The sequence below is a fragment of the Balaenoptera ricei genome, chromosome 18 (assembly GCF_028023285.1).
Source record: "Balaenoptera ricei isolate mBalRic1 chromosome 18, mBalRic1.hap2, whole genome shotgun sequence".
Classification (NCBI taxonomy): Eukaryota; Metazoa; Chordata; class Mammalia; order Artiodactyla; family Balaenopteridae; genus Balaenoptera; species Balaenoptera ricei.
The window spans coordinates 83,357,197-83,370,022 of record NC_082656.1 but is presented as its reverse complement, the minus strand read 5'-3'; the positions used below and the strand labels follow the sequence as shown (position 1 = coordinate 83,370,022).

Here is a 12,826-nt window from a genome sequence, read left to right as displayed (position 1 = left end):
GCCAGGAAACCCAGGGTGGGGGACTTGCCCACCCCATCGCGGGAGGAGGAGCACCAACCGTGCTCACCGTCCCCGGGGGGGGGGGCGTCAACGTGGAGAAGATTGTCCCCTTCTTGTCCTCTGCTTCAGTCTTTCCGTGTCTCTAAATGACTGAGTCTTTATATTGAGGAGAGTAACTGTGAGATCCTAGCCCAGTGGGAGCACTTCAATGAGACACACACAACTATAAATTAAGTCATAATTTATAGCTGCAAATTAATTTTCTCCCCCTTGGAGTCAAATATCTGTATGAAAAGCTCAAGGAAATTCCAAAACAAAAACTTTATTTTAAAAATAGAGTAACTATGGGATTTCCCTGGTGGCACAGTGGTTAAGAATCCTCCTGCTGATGCAGGGGACATGGGTTCGAGCCCTGGTCCGGGAAGATCCCACATGCCACGGAGAAACTAAGCCCATGCGCCCCAACTACTGAGTCTGCGCTCTAGAGCCCACGCACTGCAACTACCGAGCCCACATGCTGCAAATACTGAAGCCCGCGCGCCTAGAGCCCGTGCTCTGCAACAAGAGAAGCCACCGCAATGAGAAGTCCACGCACTGCAACGAAGAGTAGCCCCCGCTCGCCACAACTAGAGAAAGCCTGCGCGCAGCAACAAAGACCCAACGTGGCCAAAAATAAATAAATAAATAAATAAATAAATAAATAAAATAAAAATAGAGTAACTATATGAAAGATTTGGGATGAAGGCTATAAAATAACATCTTTTTGTAACTTACTCAATAATCAAGTGATTATGATAGTTTCTATGTAACCTGAAAGTAACAGTGTTTCTTTTCTGAGGCTGACCTTCATTGGCTGAGGAACAGACAGATGGTGCAAGGACCATTAAAATGTAATCTGGAGACAGAAAAAGAGGCTGGTTTCTGAATTAATATCCTAAGAGCCTTATACAATGCAAAGACATCACCTACATTTACGAAACAGCTAACTGCAGTGGAACGCAGTAGAAGCTCTGTGGAATCCCGGTGCCTCAGGGAACGGGGTTTGAAAACCCTCCCCAAGTGCATGTTACTTTCTTAAGTTTTGCTCAAAGTCACATTTACCCAGCCTGACTATACATTTGATTTCAAACAGAGCAGCCGAAGTCTGACCAAAATAATATTTGTCTGATAGCAGCCAAAAAACACAAGTTTGTGTGATGAATATAAACTTGAAACTTGGTGTCTCAGTGCCAACAGATGAGAACCCTGGGGTCTGAATCAGAGAGGCTGACGTGAGGAGAGGCCTCCCCTCTCTCCCAGTGTGGCTCCCAGGCAGGTTGGGTGTGAGCACTGGGGATGGGGCCGTCTAAGATCCCCCCACCCCCGCGTGGACAGTGTGGGGACCGCCATACACACCGTTACGGGGTGTGAGCACTGGGGATGGGGCCATCTAAGACCCCCCACCCCCGCGTGGACAGTGTGGGGACCGCCATACACACCGTTACGGGGTGTGAGCACTGGGGATGGGGCCGTCTAAGACCCCCCACCCCCGCGTGGACAGTGTGGGGACCGCCATACACACCGTTACGGGGTGTGAGCACTGGGGATGGGGCCGTCTAAGACCCCCCCACCCCCGCGTGGACAGTGTGGGGACCGCCATACACACCGTTACGGGGTGTGAGCACTGGGGATGGGGCCGTCTAAGACCCCCCCACCCCCTCGTGGACAGTGTGGAGACCGCCATACACACCGTTACGGGGTGTGAGCACTGGGGATGGGGCCGTCTAAGACCCCCCCACCCCCGCGTGGACAGTGTGGGGACCGCCATACACACCGTTACGGGGTGTGAGCACTGGGGATGGGGCCGTCTAAGACCCCCCCCACCTCCGCATGGACAGTGTGGAGACCGTCATACACACCGTTACGGAAAAGACAGTTAAGAACTTGGTAGGAAGGGCGTCTCTTTGGTCGGGGGACAATCATTAGACCAAATACTCTCCACGTTAGGGGAGCTGTCCTCCCGCGGAACATTCTGTGTGGACCTGCACTGCCCACCGGCCTGGACTCGGACCCCCAGCCGTCGACCCCATCAGTAGGCGGCCTCGGCCCTCTGAAGCCCGGTCTCCACCTGCAGCACAGGTGAGTTTAAGGGAAGCTGCATGAAGGCCTCTCCACGCACAGCCCAGGGCTGGAGGTGCCCTGTCCCCTCCACAGAGCAGCTCTGCTGAGCTACTTGTTCTAGAAGCCGCAGCTCTTCAAGAATCAACGCTGGCCTCCCAGGGGGCCAGTCCGTGCGTTATCCCCAGCCAGAGCGGTGCTATGACCCGACCCCCTCGGTGACCTGTGTTCCACCCCCTGCACCCCAGGCCCCGCGGAAGGAGCCGTGCCCTGGCCCCCCGCCTTCCCGTCTGTGTTCCGAGGGGCGGATCACCACCCCTCTGCCCGGAAAGGCCTCCTTCCCCTCCCAGCTCTCGGCAGGGTCACCTCAGCCGGGAAGCCCTCCTGGAGCTTTGCTCTGCTCCCGTCTTCCCTCCGCTAGGTGCTCACCAAGCTGTGCTTAGACCTCTAGTAACTAGCACACAGTAGGAATTCACCAGCGCTGTTTAGGACAATATTATTTTGCTACATTTGGAATATGTACTGGATGGCCTAAACATCCTGGTGCTTCAGACACTTCATCTTGTACCTTTTCTGCACATAGAAGGCATAGGCTTCACAGGCAAAAACTGGAGCTCTGCCCCACGCAGACTAGAAACCGCTCTCGCTGTGATTTCCTTCAAGGTGTGCTCTAGGGTACGGACTCAGCTGAGTCAGCCCGGCTCCAAACACAGATCAGCACCCTCTGCTGCAACGTCCCCAGCTGCCCCCCAACTCCTCCACAAACTCCTGTAGTTTAGAAAAAGGGGGTTCAATTTTAAATGGAATCCCAGAAGAGTACACATGGTATTTTATGAAAGACACATCCATCTGAGGATGGTCCAAACCTTGACCCAACTCTTGGACAGAGAGCAATGTTCAAACTCTCAGCTTTGGGTCTCATCCGTGGGTCTCATCTGTGGGTTGTGACCGTGAACCGTGACAGGTAGACACGCACATCGAACTGACGCCCGGTGAGCGGCCGCGGGCTCTGCTCTTGATGCGGACACAGCAAGTCTGATTCTAGCGACACTGGACTTGGGACCCTCCAATGTCTTATTTTTCTATTCCAAGCTGAGGTAGAGGCATCCAAAGAAAGGAAAAAGAACACCCCAAAGTACAGAAAACTCAGCTCACGAGACAGCACACACGGCGGCTTAAAATAGCCCCAAATTTCAGCGCATTACGTAAGCGCCCGGGCTCACTCGGGCGGCCAGGCATGTTTGGATCAAGCCTCTCTGCCTGCGGCCCGGGGCCGCGGTGGAATCGTTCGGGCTGGGCCGGTGCCGACAGATGTCCCCTCCTCAAGGGCTCTGGCCCAGCTGAAGCCAGGTGGTCTTCTCCCCCAGGCTCCCCTGGATGAAAGCAAAGGCGGGCGAGGCTGGCGGCCCAGGTCCACAGCAGGGGATGGCATCGTGGGCCAGCTCTGCCCCCTCCCGCCCCCCTGCACGGGGACAAGGTGCCAGCTCTGTCCCCACCACGGAGCCGGGGTGCAGATCGGACCCCACACCTAGCTCAGAGGGGCACACGGTGCAGAAGCGGCAAGGCCGGGCTCGCGGTGTCCCCACCCCCTGTGTCCTCCCTGCCCCGTCTCCGGGGCCCCTGTGTGTGTGTCCGGCATCTGGTCACAATGTCGGCCATCTGCACTCCACCAGTCTACACATTTCTTGCTATGCTCCCCTGTCCCCAGCACTTCCTACCGTGCCAGGCACACATTAAGGTCTCAATCAATGTGTTGAATGTATAAATAGAACTTTTGGCATTAATACGATCAGTGAATTCTTGTAACAAAAACCACTGGAGCTCAAAGAGAATTTTTGACAATTCTGCTGAAAAGTGCTAACTTCTGGGCAGTTCCAAGGCAGTACTGGGGAACCCTAAGGCTTATAGGAGAAAAATTTATATTTTTATTGTATAAGAATCAGTGCAAACGTGAAAACTCTAACTTTCCAGTTATGATTTTCACAAAGTTTCGAAGATGAGCCAGCTCTCTTCAGAAATTCATCTCATTATAAACTGGATGCAGGGCTTCCCCGGTGGTGCAGCGGTTAAGGATCCGCCTGCCAATGCAGGGGACGCGCGTTCGGGCCCTGGCCCGGGAAGGTCCCGTATACCGCGGAGTAACTAAGCCCGCGTGCCACAACTACTGAGCCCGTGTGCCACAACTACTGAAGCCCGTGCGCCTAGAGCCCGTGCTCTGCAATAAGAGAAGCCACTGCAGTGAGAAGCCCATGCACTGCTACGAAGAGTAGCCCCCGCTCGCCTCAACTAGAGAAAGCCCGTGCACGGCAACAAAGACCCAACGCAGCCAAAAAAAAAAAAAAAAAAAAACTGGATGAAGAGTAAAACTATGTTTATACTCGGCCACGGGAGAGCCTGACCCTACAACAGGTCTACCCTGGGCCACTGGTGATCTCGATGATTACTCAGGTTTTAAAAATAATGTATCTCTTTCTTAGAAAACAATACTGCGTTTGGAGAATCTCTTATTATCTGACCAGGAGTGGCTGGCTGATCAGCTCGAGAGATATTCACAGCGCTCCTGTCTCGCCCGGGCCCGGGCTGGGTGCCGGCCACACAAAGGCGGACAGGGCTGGCCGTGGCCTCGAGGGACCACGGCGTGCAAACAGAGAATGAGGGTACCCTCCCAGGAAGGGAGGCCAGGCAGGGACTGAGTGCAGCCCTGCTCCAGGGTTGGGCGGGGATGCCGCTAGGGGCGGGTATGGAGGGATGAGTGGCAGACACCCTGGCTCTGGGTGAGGGCCCCCTGGGGTGTGGCGTGTGGCAAGGCCTGGACCCCACGGGGATGCCCGTGACCATCACGGCAAAGCGGCTGACTCAGACGCCCGTGCCACCACAACATGCCTGAGCGGTGGTTCAAACCACTGACAGATAAACGCAAAAGAACTGGGCAGATTACTGGACTCGAAAATGTTGCTATTGTAACAGTGTTGCCTTTTAAAACAGCAACACACTTGACTGGAAACTTCTTGGCAACCAGCTCAGGACTAATTTACTGAGTTATTGATTCAAGAAAAATGTGTTGTTAAGTCCTTTGTGCATCTGACCCAAGTGGCTTTTACAATTTAATCCTTAATTTGGGCTGTCAGGTGACATCATGCGCAAATTTATTTTAAAATTTAAAATAACGAAATGGACATGCTGGCTGTTGGTGGCACGTCAAAGTCCTCTGTGAGTTTCTAAGGATTTAAAAACAAAGGAAAGCCCAGGATGAAACATTTATATACTATGTGAACACGCTTCTTTTGAAGCGTCCTGAAGTGTTTTGATTTGCTGCAGACAAACGGTGACGTAGAGCGTGTGTGCCTGGCAGGGAGCAGGAGCAGGGCGGTGAGGGAGCCGCTTTGTCAGGAGGACGAAGTGGGGACCGGGCAGCCCCGGGACGGGTTTGCACAGGACCCTGTCGGTCGTGAGCATCGGGGCAGACACGGAGCCTGAAGCGTCGTTCAGAGGAAGTAAGGAGGCAGCCGGGAGGAGGGATCAGTCCTCCCTCCCCAGCCAGGCCCCAGCACGGCATCAGCCCCTCGGAGGCCAGGACGAGACCCAGAACAAGAGCCCGGGGGACCGTCACCCCACCGGGGGTCGGGAGCAGCGGCGCGTCGAGCCCACAGGCGCTCGGGGCCACTCTGCCTGCAGACCAGCACACTTTCCGGGCCTCTGGCTGTGGGGAGGCAAGGGCGGGGGAAACTCAGCTGGGGAGAAGCGCTCCGCACCCAGCTCGGGAGCAGGGGCGAAGCCCCCGCCGAAGATAAGAGTGGGGGCTTTCTGCTGACTTCAGCTTCCCTCTTCAGCTGTTCCCGCGGCTAAACACAGCACAGCAGCACCGCAGACCAGCGGCTCTTCCGCCGGCAGTCTGCGGACCAGGAGGGTCTCCACGTGGCCATGAGGGCCACCAAGGACGGCTACTAGTCTGACTTAGTTGTAAGACTAAAGAAGAGACAGCCCGTTTAGAAAGGGAAAGTCACATAGGAAAAGCTGTTCAATATAATCCCAAACGTGTAGCCTGAAGGTTCCCGTGACACTCATCCCCCCTCAAGAATGAGTGCACGGTGCGCCCTGAGCAGCTCACATACTCAACGTCAGAAACAAACCAGCTGGTGAAATTGTTTTCAAATTATAGCACAGCCCCTGAGCGTTAACCCACTTGAGAACACACAGGCATGCACACACACGTGCACAGGCATGCACACACGTGCACACACATGTGCGCTAGCAGCTCGAGGAACCCAGGGAGGTGTGGGCTGGCCCTGCCCCAGGCCCCAGGCTAGTGCTCCGAGCTGGCGCCCCACCGAGCAGCACAGGCCAGAACCCAAAGCGCCAGCAGGCAGGAAAGGCCGCGTCACCCGCCCAGGAGGAGAGGGTGGGGGTCACGGGCGCGGTACCGACACTTACCGCTATTCTCAGGATGGACGCCTTGACCGAGGTCCATTTGTCCTGCCTGCGGTCTATGACCAGGATGAACCCGATGCCAGCATCCTGCAGGCTGAAAGGAGGAGAGAGCCGCGCTCAGTGTGCCGCTGGAGGACGGGCCTTCCCTGCCGTCCATCTCTGGGAAGAGCTCGGGGCAAACCGGCTCCGCGGGTCTCCTGTGACCCGCACGCTGCTCCACACTGCAAGGGGCGCCGCGTGCCAGGAAAGCATCGAGCCACCTGCAGGGCTTCCCTGAGCTCGCGGGCGCCTTCCAGGGCTCGCTCTGACCCGAGACGGACGGACAGACTCTGTGTTGTTCATTCCCCAGCCTGACGCCAACCAGCTCACGGCACAGAGAGGCAGGCAGGGCCCATGCTTCCTGGAGCCCAGCTGCTCCAGTCAGAGCTGGTCATCTTCCCTTCCAAGTGGGCCAGCCGGCCCAGCCCTTCACAGTGAGCCTATGACCCACACGTCACGCTCGTCCCAGCATCTGGGGTCCCCGAGTTCATCCACGACACAAAATCGCTCTTGAAGGCACGGCCACAGCTCGGGGAGAAAACCCGCGAGGCGCCCGGAGGTGCACGAGCGCCCGCTGGGGACGGGAGACGAGACGAGGCTTCTCGCGGCAGCAGCATCTGTGAGAAAGACGCTGAGCGCCCGGTAACGGCAGCCCCGTCCCCACTCGGCCTGCCGCGGCGTCTGAGTCACTGCGGAGACCAGGAGGCTTCTCCCCTTGGACAAGCCCGCCGCTGTGAGCCAGCTGCGGGGCGGCAGTGCCCACGCCAGCCAAGCCGCGCGGAAGGGATGAGAAAGCAGGCCGAGGCTCTGACCGGAATGGCTAATTTCCAAGTCTCTGAACACGCCAACGGTTTAAATGGAAACCAGAAACACACGGGGCACATATAAATTATGCGGCTGGCGGCGGTGCTCTGCCTGCTGGGAAGGTCATGTAACAAAAGTCGGAGCTGAAGCAGCCCAAACGCTCCGTCTCAGAGCAGCACCGGTGACGGAGACACACAGGGTCACGCCTGTGCGTGCGCCCCGCTGACTGTGTGTCAGCACGCCTGAGAGTGAAAGGCTCCACCTGTTCAGGGTCACCTGGTCCAGAGACAGCACAGGCCTTCCGGGCAAAAGCACAAATAGATGTCAGCTTTGCTTTCTGCTGCTGACGTCAGAGTGCGCACAGCCAGGTCGATGACGGTCTCGCGGCCGACACGGCGCCCCCGACAGAACTGTCTTCTAATCGGGCTCAGCTCTCACGGAGGGAAGTTTTATTTTGTTTACCACTCGGGCTTAAGTGCCGGGTACCCGGGATCACAGCCGCCTTGCCCCGCACCCCCCATGCCGGGCAGCAGGCGCTCCACACGGACGGCGGCCCCAGGGCCTGATCTGGGCGGGCAGGGCAGTCGAAGCTGAGACGGCCCCGAAGCCTGGTGCCGGCTCTGGCCTGGGCGGTCAGGAGCCTGGGGCTCCTCGGTGTCACGGGCACACGCTTTCCTCTGGGCAGCCCCAGGCGGGCTTCTGAGCCCTCCCAGCCTTGGCCATGGGACCCGGGGCTCAGCCGCGGCCCCGGCCCGGCGCGAGAGGGCAGCGCATCGGGCGGCCGCGTGGGCCCCGCCCCGTCCACTCGCTGGTGCTCCGCTGAGACTGCCCCTCTCGGCGGCCCCTCCCCTGGGGGGACAAGCCCCACGCGGTCCCCTGACGACACCAACCACAGCCGCTTCTCCACAGGCTGTGTCTGCACGCCTCCCCACCCTCCCTCCGTCTCACAGGGGAGCTGCCCTGCGGTCCGCGCTCGGGCCCAGCCGCCTGGCTCTCACTCTTCCTGAAGTGGAAGAGACTCGCTTCCCCTGAGCAGGCGGCCACCCTGCCAGGCACGGGCCCCGCCGGCACAGGGGGCTGAGACGCGCTCCCGGACCACCGCCCGTGGGGGGCTACCGAGAGGAGCACGGCCCAGGGGCGGGCGCCACGCGCGGGGGACACGGGCCTGGCACCACAAGCCGGGAGCCACCTGGACGGGCCACTCAGCCGAGAAGCACAAGTGGGACCCGAACCGCGTCCGCCTCCGGGGCTGCCGCGAGAGCAAAGCCTGACGATGGCGGCAAGCCCGCCACGCGCTCTATCCAGCGGCGGCGGCTGTGCGGCCGTCTCCCTTCCCCCGAGACACAGCTCGGGCGCTTGGGCACCAGGAGCGCGGCCCGGCTCTCCGTCACCCCGTGACTCCACAACAGGCCTCAGGGTGTCAGCTGTGGTTCTGGGCCCGGAACGTTCTCCCGTGGCCCCTGCGCTGACCCCGCTGCCCTCGGCGGCCTGTCACGCTCATGCACGAGCAGGGCCGGTGGTCTGGCCACTCCCGGAGCACGCGGCCCAGGGCCTCGCGCCCCACCGCCCGCGTCACTTCACGTCCCCCTGCCACCCCCCACCCCCGTCCCTTGGGGTCTTTAACTCGCTCTGCGCATTTGAAAGCCTTACGGTAAAAAGTCTGCGACGTCAAAGCCTCTGTCACGACCTCAGCGGGCAGCGCTGACAGCAAACGCGATGAGGAGGCAAAGGCGCCAGCGACACAAAGAGAATTTCAAGAGAAATGCGAGGAACTCACCGGCTGCACAAAACCGTGTCCCGGAAGGCGGGTTTCCCAGAGAGGCAGCGGGCGGGCCGGCGGCTCCCGGCTCCCGGCGTATGAAAACACTCAGGCCCGGGCTCTGCGGTCATCCGCCTGTGGCCCCGCAGGCGCCCAGTGGGGTCGTGCGACGGAAGGTGTGCCCGAGGCCCCGCCTGGGTCCCCCACCCCTCCCCCCCTCAGGCACTGCACTGAAGCCTGGGGCTATTCTTCCTTCACTCCTCACAGTGAGCCAGAGGCACAGAGAGGCTAAGTCGTCCGCCCGGAGTCACACAGCTGGGGAGCACAGACCCCCCAGGCCGAGTCCGCCCTGCGGGATAAAGCCACCCTCCCTCCCGCCCACCCCTGGGCTGCCTCCTGTGTGGGGCCAGGCAGGGCCCCTCCTCCGCAGGGGACCCGGCCCCCGAGGCTGACGGTGACGACGCCCGTGCACCAGCACCTGGCTCGGGGCCACCAGAGCTCTCCTCCCTGCCCCTCTCCTGTCTCTGACCACGTTTCGGGAACGCTGGCTCAGAGGCACACAGGCCTAACAGAAGGCACCTTATGTAAGGACGTAAGGACCCTCCAAGGCCCCCTCTGCCCACATGACTGCAGCCCCAGAGCAAGGCCGTGTGACCCGCCCAGCCCCCAGGAGCCAGGGCTCAGCGCCCCGGGGGCCCGTCACTCCACCCTCCACCGCGCTAAGGAGGGTCCCGTCGGCCTGTCTCCCGCGTCCGTGACCTCACACGCCCAGGGGAGAGGGCGGGTGGTTGACGCTCAGATTGCGCACGAGGCCGGCGCCCAGGGTCCCTCGTGCGCCAGGCCTCGGGGTGACTGCGCGGAGGGTGGTGGCAGCGGGGGAGGCTGGAGCAAGTAATCCAGAAACTGCAGCCACGCGGCCAAGCCCCCGGGGCCCCGGACACATGCGGCCCTGTGGACGCCCAGACGTCAGCCCGCAATGTCCCAGCAGCCGCTCCGAGGGGCCATCAGGTGGTTGCCCGGCCGCTGGGTGGGGCTGCTGAGCTCACTTCTGGCTCAAACAATCAAAAAAGGCCCAGAGCTCGCGCAGGCCTGGCGTCCTCTCTCACACCCCAGGCCTGCCAGCTCCTCGGGGTGGCCCCGGGTGGCCTGAGGCACGGTCAGTGGTGGTCTGACCTCCCCTTCGTTGGGCAGGAGCCCGGGAACAAGGGCTGGGCTGGGTGGGTCCCCACAGTGAGGCCGCGGTCACCCGGCGTCACCCTGACCAGTTCCCGCGTGGCTGCATCTTGTTCTCAGACCCAACACATCACAGAGCACGACAGGCGGGGACACCAGGCCCGGCTTGGCCTTGCTCGGCCCGCGCGGAGCTCCCGGTGAGAAGGACCACGGCTGGGGTGAGGGTGAGCGTTCTCAGGGCCACCTTGACAGAGGCCAGCTAGGCCTGGCACCAGGCGGGGGAAACAAGGCCAGCAACGGGGGCCAGCGGGCCAGGCAGGCCCTGGAAGGAGGCGCCGGCAGGCTGGCACCCATCCCAGACCGGCCTGGCAGGTGGCAGGGCAGTGCATCGCCAGGGGCCCGTGGGAGAGAAGGTCCCACCTCCTCCAGGGGCCCTGGCCAAGCAGGTGGGCCCTGGAGCTGCGCCAGCCCGCGGGGTGGGCAGGCCAGGCAGGGGGCTGGGGTACGGGTGGAGGCTGCAGCTGGGGGTCGGGGGGCACCACCTGGCTTGCAGAACAAATGGGTTCAGGCAGAACCTGCCCCACCTTCCTGACTGCCCCCGCTACCCCACCTGACTGTACTCCTTTGCCCTTTCTTCTCTCTTTTCATCCCATGTTTTGACCCTGGTCTACAGAGGCTGCAAATGTTACAAAGATTTTATTTCCCTGTCTTCCTTTTGTAAGCGAAATGCCGTAGCCCGTTTCCTCTCTGCCTGTGACTTACCTGCCAGGTTCAAACACCGTGACTTTGAATGCAGCCCTGAGCATTCAAGCCTGAGCCTTTCTTTCCTGGCTGTCTCTTCCCTCTTCTTGTGATTCAAAAGCTGCACCTGTTATCATATCACGTGTGCAATATGGTTTTCTTAATGCTGGTCAGCTTTTCATCCCAGAAAGCACAACGGCAAGAAAAACGTCAGACCCTTTTAAAGAACTCTCCCACACTTGGTAACAACAGTACCATATCTGTTCTCAAGGCTACAGCAGCCCCGTCAGGGTCAGACGCACACAGGGGAGAGCAGGACAGGCCAGGGAGCCCCGACCACACAGCAGGGCTGTCGTCTCTTCCTCACGACCCAAAGGAAACAGTCCACCTCTTACAAAAACACAGGGATTTCTCCAAAGAGCCTGAAAACTTGCATTTTTTGTTCTTTATATTTGAGTTGTTTTTCCCACATCAACATCAACGTGAACATACTCAAGATTTGTTTGAACCGACGCACGTGCAGTAGTAGGAGGGTCTTTCTTAGACAACAAAGAGGTCAACGTGCAGCCCCGTGCCCCGTCTACAGGGACCCACCTGGCACAGAAGGAAACTGGAGTATGTACCTGTTTTTCAAAGACTGATTTTAATCTATCTCGAAACACAGCCTCCTCCAACAGATGATGGATGAACACAATGTGGTCCATCCATGCAATGGAGAATTACTCAGCCTTAAAAAGAAAGGAGATCCTGACACCTGCTACCACACTGGTGAACCTTGAGGACATGATGCTCAGTGACATAAGCCACCCCAGAGTGACAAATCCGGTCTGATTCCACTCACGCGAGGTCCTTGGAAGAGTCAGATTCACGGAGACAGAAAGTGGACGGTGGGGCCCACGGCTCGGGGAGGGGAGGGGAGGGAGCGTTTCACGGGGACAGAGCTTCCGTTCTACACGATGACGAATTCTAGAGTCTGCCGCACGGCAGTGTGCGTGTAACACCACTGAGCTGCGCACTCGGAAATAGTTAGGACGGCGAGAAGTACGTGTATTTTCCCACAGCTAGAAAATTATGTTGGGGGAAAAACCCACCAGGCACAGAGCTTCCTTAAATACATTAAAAAAAAAAAAAAAGACACACGTGCACATATACACAATCGGCCGCCTCTCTGTAACAGAATGAACTGCTCCCCCGAGGGCATGAAGACGCCAGCACCACCTCGGCAAGTCCGGAACCCCTGCTACCTGGTTACCTGCCAGAGGCTCCACGCTGCTGCTGCTGCAGCCCCAGCTGCCTGCCTTCTGGCTCCTGCCCTCCGAGTGGGTCCTGAGACCCAGCCGCTCCGCTGTCCCGACTCCGCTGCGCCTGGGGCTGCCTCAGGCACGTCCTCTGCACCCGGAGCTGAAACCCTAGATGGGGAGGCCTCTGGGCGTGGCGACCCCCCATGTGCACGAGCTGCTGGGTGCCGCCTGGCGCTCCGACGGCAGCGAGGGAGGGGCTCACGCTGCCCCTTGGGCTCCCCTCACGCCCACCCCCCTTGGGCTCCCCTCACGGGGACCTGTCGCTGCTCGCAAGCAGGGCAGGCCCGCACCCCTCCTCCCGGGCGGGTCTCTCGCCCTTCCCCCCGCAGGTGAAGGGCATGGCCGCTGTTAGCTGGATGCCGCCCCATCGCAGCCGCGTGCCCATCAGGTGGGGACGTGCCACTTCCGGGCTGCCCGATGTGGCAGCCACCGGCCCCTGGGAACCGCAGGATGGCTAGCCCGGCCCAGGAACTGAGCTTTGACG

At 59.8% G+C, this 12,826-nt stretch overlaps 1 protein-coding gene across 10 annotated transcripts in view; it reads right to left on the bottom strand.

Moving 5' to 3' along the window:
- The window catches only part of MCF2L (MCF.2 cell line derived transforming sequence like), a 130,783-nt gene that overhangs the window by 28,094 nt on the left and 89,863 nt on the right, over positions 1-12,826 (bottom strand). For all 10 annotated transcript variants that reach the window (XM_059903456.1, XM_059903458.1, XM_059903460.1 and 7 more), the window contains one exon: positions 6,529-6,619. In XM_059903456.1, the coding sequence (XP_059759439.1) occupies positions 6,529-6,619 (91 nt within the window). The remainder of the gene's footprint in view (positions 1-6,528; positions 6,620-12,826) is intronic.